This window comes from Nanorana parkeri, unplaced genomic scaffold (genome assembly GCF_000935625.1).
Source record: "Nanorana parkeri isolate BGI_ZX_2015 unplaced genomic scaffold, ASM93562v1 scaffold1114, whole genome shotgun sequence".
Lineage (NCBI taxonomy): Eukaryota > Metazoa > Chordata > Amphibia > Anura > Dicroglossidae > Nanorana > Nanorana parkeri.
In genome coordinates, this window is record NW_017307382.1 from 221,911 (window position 1) to 235,766 (window position 13,856).

Genomic DNA, 13,856 nt, shown 5'->3' on the forward strand with positions numbered 1-13,856 from the left:
ACAGGAATTCAGCAATATATCACAATGAGCAATCACAATGTGTAAAGTGAAGTAACCCATAGATTAGTGTAGTCAGGGTAGCTATGGAATGATTTCCAATTGGTTGGTATAATTTACTGCACTTTGCATATATAATCGTTCTTTGCACTTTGTCTTATAAGTGACTGAAAGTCTATTTGCACTGCTGAGAATGGAAGCAGAGATGATGGCATGCAGTCCAACAAAGAATTAAATATCAGTATTGGATGTACTAATCCTTTAAAGTGGCAATAATATTAAGAGGACTATTTATTAAAAATTTGCATAGCTTAGTTGTGCAGTGAAACGTCATGTAAATTTGCTCTGTGCGAGTTAACCAGCTGTTGTGGGAATGGGACAAAAACAAATGTTCTTAGTGTATTTCCTCTTCTGGTCGAATGTTCTTCAGTAGGTTTATTCATAAAGAATGGGGAAATACTGCATTATGGCCACTAGATGGAGCTGAGAATCATAGTACATAAATACACGTTAGTAAGGAGATCTAATGTTATAATTCAAGAGACCACAGGAGAGAATGAGCATATATCCCCATAGTAGAGTATATAAACTCATGTAACATTGTATCTTCTTTACTGACATGTATTGTTTTCCTATAATCTTCAGCTGTATCTAGTGGTCGTAATGTGGTATTTTTCTTCTGTATAAATATACCTATTGAAGAACATTGGCCTTTGCCCCATTTTTACAACAGCTGGTTAACTCGCACGGAATAAATGTACCTGAACAAATAAGCTATGCAAATGTTTTTTATAAATAGACCCCAAAGTAATTATTTGGGTAGAAAACATGTGTACATTGCTCAGGCTGGGGCACTGATATAAAAGCAATGAGTATCATGCGGTTTAAACTTTGAAATAAAACAGCACTGCATTATCATCAGTGCCAGCAATAACTTGAGATGAAAAGAAAATGACCTGAGGATAAAATACAAATGGATGATTGATTAGTGGGTTCTGACCTGTGATTGTTTTCTGGTCTCAGGTATAACTGCCTGCTCCTTGTAGACTCTGTGGCTTCTTTAGGAGGTGCGCCCATCTACATGGACAAACAGGGTAAGAAGTGGGCTTTTATCGGTTTCTTATTGTGCACTTTTTGTATAATCTTATTAAAGATGAACATTGGACAACATTGTATATAGCAACAGTTTTATTTGCCAAAGGATTTGTGTTTCTGTCCATCCAGAACGGACACTTACATTGTACTGTCCATTAGTAAAGCCGGGTTGGTGACCTGACTTTTGTGTAATAAAACAATACAACTTGGTCACCTCCCTGCCCCCAGCCTGTAATTGGACAGGAGAAGCAGTGGGCTGATGGCTCGTTATTCTGCTCTTTTCATCTGTTACCAAGTTCCTTGTCGGTTCATGTGCACACAGAAGATCTAACGCTGCCCTACACTCCCCCAATCTGAGTGGCATGTGCAAGGGAGTACAAGTGGCTGATATTAAGTCAAATTTATGTATTGACACTAGTTGCATTTAAAAATAAATGTAATGAGTTGTTTTTATTTAATGAAGACAAACCCCCATTTATTAGGACCTGCTTTGCTGGAATTTTGTTTTCGGCAGACAGGTTTTGACTTCCCATATATGTCTGTAGGAAGCCAAAACCCGCTTGAAACAGGTCAGAAGGAGGCCAATTGCAAGTCAAATTCGCCTGTCAATGAATTCTGAATGACATCAGACACACTCATGTCACTCTAACACCATTAACATAAGCCCAAAGTCCGTCAACACAGACCCTAAGAGTGAATAATATCTGCACGTCACCGGTCACACATTCAAACCTAGTCACAACAGCTGTTCCAGGGCAGATCGGTTCTCCTGCACATACGATTTGCGATGATCAGCCCACCTGAGGCCCTGCAGAGCCCAGCATAGAGAGTCTCAGATGGGCTGTGCAGGATCTATGGTGTGCTCTGCAGGGTCATTCTCAGATGGGCTCTGCGGAGTCTCAGGTAAGTCCAGAGTCCAGTGTGTTACTAAGCCCTGAGTCCAGTGCGTTACTAAGCCCAGGGTCCAGCGCATTACTAAGCCCACATATACATGCTATACATAGCATAAATGTAAAAAACGATATATGACGTGTTATCTTCATTTTAGATGTCAAAAGAGTTTTGTGGTGGATCTGGGTTCATTATAATCAGCTGGTGGACTTTCTTTGTTGTAATAAGGAAAGGTGCAGTGTAGGCATCCCTTTAGTAGTAATTAACACAGGGAGTATCTCACCAAAAATAAAATTCCTAATGCAGGGGATGCCAAAAATGTATACCTGTATCTTAGTGCTGGGAAAATCAGTCAACCAATCACAGAAGCAGAAAGTGACATCTCTGGGGGTGTTCTGTACACTAAGTGTGTATTAAGGCCGTGACACACTGCACGCGAAGCAGCGCGGAGCGGGGGCACGCTGCCTTTGCGAGCAGTGTGTCATGTAATTTTCTGCTTGGCACCTCAGCTTGCGAGAGCTCGCGGAGCTGAGCTTGCTGAGATGAACAATTTCAACTTCAGCCAATCGGCTCGCGCGTATAAACCAGCGCGTCGCGATGTGACAGCTGGCAGGTTGTTACGGACGAGCCGATTGGCTGAAGGTGCTGTCAATCATCTGACTGCACTCAGCTCACACACTGCACGCAAAGCTCCGTGCCGGATAGCTTTGCTTCGCTCTGCAAGGCTTCGCGTGCAGTGTGTCACGGCCTTAAAGCCTCCGGGTCGCTATTTTGTATTGCATTTTTGTGATAGATTTAGAGCATTACAGCAGCTGCAGTTTTAAATGGTAAGGTAGTTTTTCTTAACATTAAATTACAAAATGGTTAATTATAGGGATGCACCGATATATCGGCCGCCGAAACATATCGGCCGAAAATGGCACTTTTGGCATAATGCCGAAAGAGCCATGTTTCGGCCGATACATCGGCGCATCCCTGGTTTCTTTTCTCCCCGCTGGGTGCTGCTCTGTGTTCCAGCGGGGAGAAAAGAAAGTGGCAGCCGGCCGAGCGCTGCAGGACGAGAGCTCTGTGAGCGGCCGGCGTCTCTCCTCCCACACCGCTCAGCCGCTATCACAGTCCGGCAGAGCGGTGTGGGGGCGGAGACAGCGATGTCAGATGAGGGCTTTCCTCTCTACATCGCTCGATCAGCCTCCTGTGACAGCGTGTCAGAGAGAAAAGCAAGGTACACACACTCAGCGATCAGTGATGGCTGAGTGTTTGTACATAATTGAGGATATGGTATGTTAACTATATCCTCAATTATGAATGAATGGAAGTGATCTACATCACCCCCATTCATTCATAATTGTAGTTATAGTAAACAACGTTCTCATGTTATCAATGAACAGGAACACTCAGAGGATTCCTGTTCATTGATAACAGGGGACAAGGAAAAAGAGAATGAGGACTCTGTGTTCTCAATCTCTTTTTCTATTTAAAAGGGAAATATCAGGGGTCTGTTTAGACCCCTAATATTTCCCCGAGGCCCCTAAAAGTAAAGTAAAAAATTAAAATATTTAATAAAAAATGAATTAATAAATTTAAAAAAAATTAAAAAGTTTATAAAAAAATAAAATATTTTAAAAAATTGAAAAAATAAAAAACATTTTCGGTTTCGGCCTGACATTTTTTTTAAATTTTGGTTTCAACATTTCCATTTCGGTGCACCTCTAGTGAATTATCATCTTTGGAAAGTGGAGTTACGTTTTAAGTAAAATGACATCTGCAAGAAAGAAAAATAAGATCCTATAGTCTACCCATGATACTACTACAAGTTCATATGCGTCTTCTGCACCTACATCACCATCTGCTGGGCAAATAGTATACTAATATAAAGTGTTGCCACAAGAATACGGTCCATTGCTTAGACATTTTAATAAATACATAAAACAAACAAATAAATAAATAAATCCTAGGATGTGATGGCTGAAGATCTTCAGCTTTTTCATATTGTTTGTTAGAGGAAAAGGGTAGAAAATGAGATGTTGAGCTTTTACAGATGAATTATTTTGGGAATTACAGTATATCATAGTAACAACAGCATCATAATGTTGTGATGGAAATCATTATATTAGTATTTTAGTGCTAGCAGCCTAACAAAAGATAGTTTGTGATTGGTGAGTGAAGGTTATTTTACATTTGGGGTATTTCTCTAAATTTGGTGAAAGAATGTACTTAACAATACTTGTTTCAGCTCAACCTTAAATCTTATTTTTGTGTGTCTTTTCTCAGGAATTGATATCTTATACTCTGGGTCTCAGAAGGTGATAAACGCCCCTCCAGGCACAGCACCTATATCATTCAGCGAAGCAGCAAGGTATGTAATCATAAGCTAAAATCTCTCAGACACCCGAGTAAATGAGACAGTCACTTGTTCATTTAAACATGAACACATGCTAATCCATGCCCCCATAACTTTCCGAGATGAAAAAGAGGGACACCTTCTAGCACAATGTATTTAGGGAATTGACACCCCTTCTATGCAGACCATTAAGAATTTAGATGTCAAAAATGATCGATTAAACCCAGGGCCATCTCTATAATGAGGCAGTCTGAGGCGCTTGCCTCAGACGGCACCTCATTGAGTCACCAAGGGCACACCTGCAACCCCCTTTCCGGCTAGAGTATCCCAGGTTGCCAAGAGCTCTTAGCAACCTTTGACATTCTGGGCAACATACTGCCCATCTCACTGACGTCACTGGTTACTATGAGCTGTAGTCCCACCCATTATTATATTCATATTTATGTTCATTATTATATTTATGTTCATTATTATATGTTCTCATCTCCACAGTAAGAAGATATTCAGCCGTAAGACAAAGCCACCATCACTGTATTTGGACCTGAACTGGCTTGCAAACTACTGGGGGTGTGATGGGAAGCCAAGAGTGTAAGTCCTAATAACAGGGGCATAACCCAAAATCATGGGGCCCCATAGCACAATTTTGATGGTAGCCCCTGGTTAATTCTCTCTGTAGAAGCTAGCAATGTCCACTGTGACAATACTGACATTGATCTGAACATAAAGTATACCTAAATCAAGCACATGCACCAGTCAAACTACTAAGGACTAGGGTTTTAGCTGAGCAGGAACACTGGGATTCTTTGAATCCATTAAGTTAGCCATACATTGAGTTAATTACAACCAGCTTGAACCAACCGAAATTCGCTCTATGGGGGGCCCTAGCCTTCCACCCAACATCCTTTGATCAGAAAATTGAAAGAGCTAGGCAGAAAATTGTCAACCGACAGCAGCAGTCAGAATACAATACCCACCCTCCAGCAGTGTATAGCCAGCATTGGACATAAGTTCAGTCTGTAGCAGAAGTTCAGAGGGCAATAAATCTACACTGCTAAGACATCTAAGTATACACTGAGTGGCCAGATTATTATGACCACCCCATCAGTGCTTCGTTGGGCCACCTTTTGCCTTCAATACTGCGGCGATTCTTCTTGGCATTGACTCCACAAGATGTTGTGTTGAGGACTCGGACATCAAGAATCCGACATATATCTGTCCCTGGGCCTAATTCAGTACAAAGTGTGCACACTATCAGTGAAGAAATAAAACACGCTGACACAGAGAGTCAGAGTAAAGATACTTCTTTTTATTGTTCCGCATTGTTGTGTCTTATATAGGCAGCTGATAGTGTGTATGTAAACATAGCATTTGCAATAGCTTTCTAGGTTATAATTGGACTGATTCATTAAAGCGTAACCTCCTTCCAGGGTGCTGACGTCCTCGTCTTGCAGTTTCTCCTGGAGGCGCCCTCTTGGTTTCTATTTCTAGTGCGTACTTCTCATAGGAATGTTTCTTACTGCACAGAGGGGGCTTTAGAGCCCTCCCATACAGGAAATTTCACATTCTCCTTAACAGCCTCCCTAATAGGGCCCCCTCCTACCCCAGGCCCCTGCTATGGTTATTGTTACATCACTGCTTAAAGAAAGACTTCAGACAGAATAAGACTTAACCCTTGCAGTGGGGCTACCCACGCACTACAAGGGTTAAGTGCTCGTTTTGGTCTAGAGTGTAAAATAACAAAGATATACTCACCCAAACTTAGGTTCCGGCTTGTTTCTAGACAGGTCCCTGGAGCCTCCATTCCAGCATTGGGATTTCCCTGTATTTAACCTGATGACTCATGGATACTTAGACTGCCGGAGTGGAGGGGGAGAGAGGCTATAGGGACTGGTCTAGCAGCCAGGCAGGGCCAAGGTTCGGGTGAGTATATCTTTATTATTTAAGGCCCTGGACGAAAACGAGCACTTAAGCCTTGCAATGCAGCGGTAGCCCCACTTCAAGGGTTAAGTTTTATTCTGCCCCGAGTTCTTCTTTAATAGGAAGAACACAATAACAAGTCATTTTCCTTAGGATACTTAGGAATATTACATAAGAAGGCACACTGGCATCTGAATATGCTCCTATCCATTAGCAGTAAAAGTGTACAGCCCTCTGACTTCATTATATCTGTAACATAGTTTGTATTATAACATACAATCAATAATTGTTACATGAGAATGCTAACAGACTCCTATTAGACCTATACAGAAACTGAGCTCATGGTTGAAGCAATGTTGCTTATGTCCACCATATATATACTGTAACTGGGCTACAGAAAACAATTATAATTATTATAGGACTAAAAATTGGTTGTTTATTTTAATGTGTTTAAATATTCTTCAGATATCATCATACAGGACCAGTGACCAACTTCTACAGTTTACGAGAAGGACTGGCAATCCTGGCTGAGAAGGTAAAACCAACAAGTTGTAAGGCGTAGACACCTTTCACATGGCCCTTTGCATCCTTTTTGTTTTATTTGGGTCTAAACACGATGGACCACAGATAAAAGGGTGTTAACGTACGCACATCCATTCACCGTATTTTTCGCTCCATAAGACGCACTTTTTTTCCCCCAAAAGGAGGGATAAAATGTGCCTGCGTCTTATGGAGCGAATACCTATCGCCCGACGCCCGGGACATGCAGTTTCGGTCGCCGGGCGAGTAGTTTTTTTGTACATTCAGCCCTGCTCCTGACAAGCAGAGCTGAATGTACAGTGGGAGCCGCTGCTCGTTTAATACAAGTGATCTAATTAGATCACTTGTATAGAATCGAGCGGCGGCGGCGATCGTGTCCGCTCCCCCCAGCCGTGGTTTTTGGGGTCCCCCGCTCCTCTGGGGGACTGTGACCACGGCATAGGAGCACACCATAGAGCCCCTAGAGCAGACGAAGAACGTCGTTCTTCATCTGATTCTGTGACAAGAATTCTGTCACAGAATTCTTGTCACAGAATCCCTGCATCCTATGGTCCAGAGCGCCTTCTAGAGTGCAAAATACGGGATATCACCAGGCCATAGACTTGCATGGGTCCGTTAAGGTCCGTTTTTATCTCTATCACATGATGGAGGAAAAAAGTGGATGGACATACATGTCAGATGTCAAACTGACATCCATTTCATTTTGCTCTGATCAGTAGGGCACCTGTTTACTGATCCCCTGCTGACTAGAACGGCCACCACCTGTGTGAGAGGGTCCATATTTGGGCTTATTCAATAAACAAATCAAAGCCGCTCAACCTCCTATCCCAATAATCAGGCTGGAGCTGCGGTGCTCAGTGTCAGTCTCTGCCGGACCCAATAAAATGCATTGTAGAAAACCGAGTGAAAGGATTCACTCGGTGGAAACTTTATTACTGAGGCATTAAAAACAGCAAACAAAAAAATCTAACGCGTTTCAGCCCTATACAGTGGCCTTAATCATGATTATTAAAAACAAATAGCACAAATCTTAAATAGAACAACCATCAGTAACTCACACAACCCAATCACAGGATATGAAACGAAGACTGATAAATTAACCCCTGCATCAGTGAAAGAAGTAAATTGTAAAATATAATAATCCATAGCAAACAATGAGATTTCATTTGACTGAATCTAACCCAGAACGAGGTGAACTCTAACTAAGTTGCCCAATGTAAAGGGATTATTCAGTGGCCAGATCAGTAAAAGCGTTATTATTTATTACAGGTATTTTTATAGCATCAACAATTTTTACACAGTGCTTTACATAATGCACATTCACATCAGTCCCTGCCCTCAAGGAGCTTACAATCTAATGTCCTTACTGCACACACATAAAGGGCCAATTTAGACAGAAGCCAATTAACCTTCCAGCATGTCTTTGGAGTTTAGGAGGAAACAGGAGTACCCAGAGGAAACCTACTCAAGCACAGGGAGTACCGGATTTTTCGCTCCATAAGATGCACTTTTGTCCCCCCAAAAGGAGGGGGAAAATGTGCCTGCTTCTTATGGTGCGAATCCCGACGCCCGGAACATCCAGTTTCGTGTGCCAGACGAGTAGTTTTTTGTACATTTAGCCCTGCCAAAGCAGAGTTAAATGTACAGTAGGAGCCACTGCTCGTTTAATACAAGTGATCTAATGATATCACTTGTATTAAAACCGAGCAGACGGACGTTCTTCGCCTGCTCTGTGTAATCACTGAGACCATGGCACTGTAATCACAGGGCCACCTGTCTCAGCGGTCACTAACTGCAGCTTCTCTCACAGCTTCTGTGACAGAAGCTACGGTCTGTCGAGTGCTCCATAAGGCGCACAGGACCTCCCTGCGTCCTTGTCCGGTGCGTCTTATGGAACGCAAAATACGGTACATGCAAACTCCTTGCAGATAGTGTCCTCACTGGTATTTGAATAGGGGCCCCTACAAAGCAGAAGACCTAATGACTAAGCCACTGTGTTGCCTCATTTGCATGGTCTCATAGCTAGCTTAGCCAACTGTAAAAGATGTTCTAATTGGCCACATCCACAATTCTGTAATTAGTGCTACATTTTTTTAACCTTAGATACTGCAGGCAAAGTCATGCAGTATCGAGCCATTCCCGGGAGGGACAAGTGCTGCGTGTGATTGCACGCAGCAGCCTGTTCTTCTCTGTGACAGGACGCGGCCGTATGCACACCCGAGCTGCACAGGTCTTAGAGCATTTTAGGTAATAGGCAAACGCTGCCTTTTGCATTAAAACATACGGGTGCTCACACAAAGGCTGCATTTGACCTTCTTCAAAAAAACACAACATAAAGCAAGACAGGTCAAACACAGCCCGAAACGTTCATCTGCATTGCACCATTATTGTAAATGGGACTGTGGTTCTTCAGACCTGATGTCAACTAGTTTGGCTGATAAATCTATAAGATCTAAAATATTCAATGCAACACATTTTCATCCACTGTATTCATATTGTATTGTATTTATTTTAGCTGCTGAACTGAGAACAGGCCACCAGAACTGAATATTCTCTATGTATCCGTTTCCAGGGTTTAGAGTGCTCCTGGGAGCAACACCGCGAGACTGCTCTGAGGTTCCACAAAGGACTAGAAGATTTGGGATTAAAGCTCTTTGTGAAGGATCCAGTAAGTATATACAACAGAAATATAGCCATTGAACATGGTGGCAAGAGATTTCTACCCTGAACTTAATGCTAATTGCAGCTTACTATCTATACAACTTAATGCTCACATCGACTATATCGCTAGTGAAAAAGCAGCCAAACAATAGGTTTAATTCACAAAGCTGTCTTTCCATGATTGGGAGTTATATTATTGATACTGTACCTAATATAGCTCATTTCCCTTACCTTCTGCTTGGAAACAAAGAAAAAACACTTTTAAGTAGTGGTCCTGGTTCAGTTTTCTAGCTTCATTATTAAATGGAACATATAGTGGTTGGCTACTTTTGTTCCCCATGGTCCCACCCTGTGTGTGTTTTAAAGTAGCCACCGCTCCAACAATTGGTTGAAAAAAACAACAAGAAATGTTATCAGCATGCTCACTATTCATGACCATCAATAATAGTCTATTGAGAGACACAGAAAAAGTAGAAATCATAAACATTTAAGTTATACTGCTGCCTCTAGGAGGTCTGAACACTGGCATGACAAAGAACGTTAAGCTAGTCTACTGTATGACTCCACTATCAACTGTCATGACTCAAATAAAACAATTATACGGTAAGTAAAAAAACAAACTGATTTTCTCTATCATGCATTGAGGGACAAAGGAACAGTAGAAATCATACACTGTCCAAAAGCAATTCAACTGAGGGGTGGGAAAACTCTACTGGGAGATGCAACAATGTGGAAGCAAGATCCACACACCAGGACAGAACACCATCAGAGGCGCATGGTTCCATATTTGTAAAATGAAGGACAATGAACTGTCCACCAACAAATAGCAGGCGGAACACAATGAAATAAGTAAACTGGGCCAAGTTACTCGGTGACGAAAGCAAAATATATACACATATGGGAAAGGAAACTAGGATAATATTCCATAAGGGAATTCACCAATTCGCTTAAAACTCCAAAGATGTTTAATGAAAGCTGTTTCGCATAGAATAATAAATGGGAAGAATCCAGTAGGATGGATCTCTTCGCAAGGATTACAGAGAAAGACTAGACCCCAAGTGTTGCATACATTTGAGAATAGAAATAGGAGCAATAAAGAGTAGAAACAATAGCAAGAGACAGGGAGTTCCAGTGTAATGAAGAACTGGAACCATTCTGAATTGGAAAAATCTCGGAGGTAGGAATAGCACCAAAGTAGAAGAGGCACGCACCAGGGGTGCTTGAAACAATGCCAAGAATTGGAGCCACAGGAAGAAGCCTGGGCTAGCAAGCTGACAGGAAAAACAACACATTTCAAAAGACCCAATAAACCTAACAGTAAAATCACACTATGTGGAAGTGCTGTTACTCTCACGGGTACATGGCTGTGAGATCTGCGACTAGAAAGGAAGGCAGACTTGGAACATCTCTGAGGAATGGGGACAGTGGATTAGGAGTGAGGGAGTGCAATACGTGGAAGCAAGTTCACAGAGTCAGAAGCTTGGGCTTTTCATGGTCAAGAGATTCACCAAAAAGACACCTGCCTTCATATGGCTAGTGCAGAAGACATTCATTGAGTGTATCCAAAGTGCTCTGCGCATAAGGACAGACATCATTGTTGTGCAATACACTAATTTAGATACATCTAAAAGACCCACAGAGCAGAAGTGCAGGCCGTAATGGAATTGTTTTACAAGCTGTTAAACTCTAGGGTTCTGATCAGGATAGGAAGAGTTGTGGTCCAATCAAACATGGTTTCACAAATTAAGGTTGCTGCCACAAGAGGACGGAAAGTGATATCACTTAGCTCTAACGTGGATGTAAGGAGGCATTCTAAAAGAGCAACAGTGCAGTTTATATTTTGCTATGTTCAGGGGCAAACTCATACAGGGAGTAATTAGAGACTGGGTAGCATCAAGGTAGTACTGCTGCTGTGAAATTGCTGTGTGGCTAACCGACTCCAGCCCAGAAAATGCCACAATGCACTTTCGTGAGACAAATCCTGCTGTTCCTGCATCGCAACTCAGTTCATAATTGATTAAAAGGGCTTATTATGTAGATATCACTTACCAAGAGACTGGGTATACCAGAGGTTGTACCACTGCTCTAAAATGGAGAGCACTTAGCGACCGACACAAAATACAGATGTCTGCAAAGCACCAAAGTGCAGATCCCAAAGGTCACGTTCCAGTATATCTTCACCCCATCCACAAAGTGAATCTTCAGAAAATGGTTCACACCAGATGCTGTAACACGAATGTGGACCTGTAAATTGCTCTGTAGCCAACATACCAGTACACTAGGTGGTCTTTGGTCCATTGGGATCTGGGTATGGCCTCCAAGCTATCATCGAGGATTAGCCAATTTAGTTGCATAGAGATCCATTTAAAAAGCTTAATAAGAATCTTGATTGAAGAGAAAAAACATCCACAATGTACCACAAATGTTGGTAGAATGGAAAAAAAAGAGTAAAAATATAAATATAGAAGAGTGCACAGCCTCCTAGGACACTAGGAAAAAACTAGACAGTTGGAGGCGGGGTTATATAGGGGGCTGGCTTAATGTTTTTTTGTTTTGCCAGTGTCCAGACCTCTGGAAAGCAGCAGTATAACCCAGTGGTTTATGATTTCCACTGTTTCTGTGTCCCTTAATTGAAAAGAAAGAAAATAATGATTTGTAACAGATAAATGCCCATTTAATGCAAAATAATAACTATTCCACACCCATGCAACCTGTGCAATGAACATTTTAAAAATAAAATGATTATAAAATAACAAAAAGAAAAACATCCATGTTACTGAAAATGAGCCCTATGTGTTTTACACATGCACGGGTCATAGCGTGCTCCAGCACTCTACAATTTTTATGCTCTATATCAACTGTAGAAGGAAACTGGAGTTACGTTACATAACAGTATTTCGCTAATCCTTTGCTTGTTAAGAGACTTTTCTTACCACTTACCAAGTCTAAACTTGCCCCCAATCTGAGCGTCAGAAATATTCTTTGTATTTCTTTATTTTTGAATCATTGCCATGAAGCCACATAGAAAGAAACATTTTCAACAGCTTTAACATACCTGTCAATCTTAACATTTGATTTACTTTAGGCGTTGCGACTCCCTACTGTGACAACAGTTAAAGTGCCAGACGGCTATGACTGGAAGGACATTACAACATACATCATGAAGAAGTACAGCATTGAGATTACTGGGGGCCTGGGGCCCTCTGCTGGAAAGGTAACTGAGAAACTGGCTAAAGATATCACAATTGTCTTATAGTTCAATTTTAAAGGCCAAGTTTAATAGTACACCTGTATTTAGGATATAAAATGGAACATCGTCCCATCTCTATTCTAATCTGACTAGAGGGATCTACTGCTGAGTCAGATCATAATGGAGACAGATGTCACATATGTCACATCCATGTCGGTTCCTATTTTCCCCCATTCTGGGATGGAGGTAAAATGGACTCCTGTAACCACTATGGGTGGCTGGATAAATGGCGGACATGCATCCACCTACCTCCGCCAACATCTGTTCAGGTCAGTAAAAGCAGACATAGCAAACTTTTTGCGTTTAATCCCATGGACTTGAATGGACCCAGGAAAGTGGGCAGATATAGATGGACGAACATCCAGTCCTCCATAGATATATTGCTGTCTGTTTTTGAGCCATGTAACCATGGGTCAAAAACAGACTGATAGAGCACTGTGTCAGCAAAATGCTGCAGGTCCATTTTGTTGTCTATTGTTATGCATTGGCAAGCCATTCAAAATAATTGGGCTGCCCTAAAGCAATACCTGTTTTGTAATTTTTTTATGCAAAGGGGAATTTTGCATTGTGGCATGGTGGCATTGACTGCATTGGTCACATTTTTGCAGGCAACACCACCTGCCAAACACGCCATGCTATAGAATTTGCTGTGGCTGCCTGTTTTTACTACCCCATCCATGTGAATAAGGCCTTAGGGCAGGTTCACACCATTTACTGGACCATATCTGGTCCAGTAAATGGTGTGAACCTGCCCGCAGTTCCATTGCATTCCAGACCAGACAAAATAGGACATGCAGTATTTTTCTGGTCTGCTCTGGAACGCTGCTCTGCGCTGGTATGAACAGGAGCCGGAAATAGCATAGGGATACATTAGGACGCATTTGGGGTCTAGAAACAATCTGGTCTGGTCTGGAGATGATCTGGATGTAGTGTGAATGGGCCCTTAGGGTTTATATCTTCATGGGAAAAGCACAGGTACATTTTAGAGCTTTGCTCAGAGGGGATCTTGGGACAGGGAGGGCATCCCAAGCGGTGGAGCTAGAAGAGATAGTTTGTGTTACATGTGGCCAACAATGCAGTGATAAAAAACAACAACTTGCCATGGATATAGACAAAGTCTTAAAGGTTCCCACAGATTTTTGATGCTTTTGGCCATTATCAGTA

The 13,856-nt window shown here is 41.9% G+C and overlaps 1 protein-coding gene across 2 annotated transcripts in view; it reads left to right on the forward strand.

Moving 5' to 3' along the window:
- Positions 1-13,856, forward strand: part of AGXT (alanine-glyoxylate aminotransferase) — a 40,450-nt gene that overhangs the window by 19,349 nt on the left and 7,245 nt on the right. The window contains exons 5-10 of one of the 2 annotated variants that reach the window (XM_018567910.1): positions 1,021-1,091; positions 4,255-4,339; positions 4,817-4,912; positions 6,707-6,776; positions 9,354-9,449; positions 12,528-12,656. In XM_018567910.1, coding sequence (XP_018423412.1) covers positions 1,021-1,091; positions 4,255-4,339; positions 4,817-4,912; positions 6,707-6,776; positions 9,354-9,449; positions 12,528-12,656 — 547 coding nt within the window. The remainder of the gene's footprint in view (positions 1-1,020; positions 1,092-4,254; positions 4,340-4,816; positions 4,913-6,706; positions 6,777-9,353; positions 9,450-12,527; positions 12,657-13,856) is intronic. The other variant, XM_018567911.1, reaches the window with a different exon arrangement.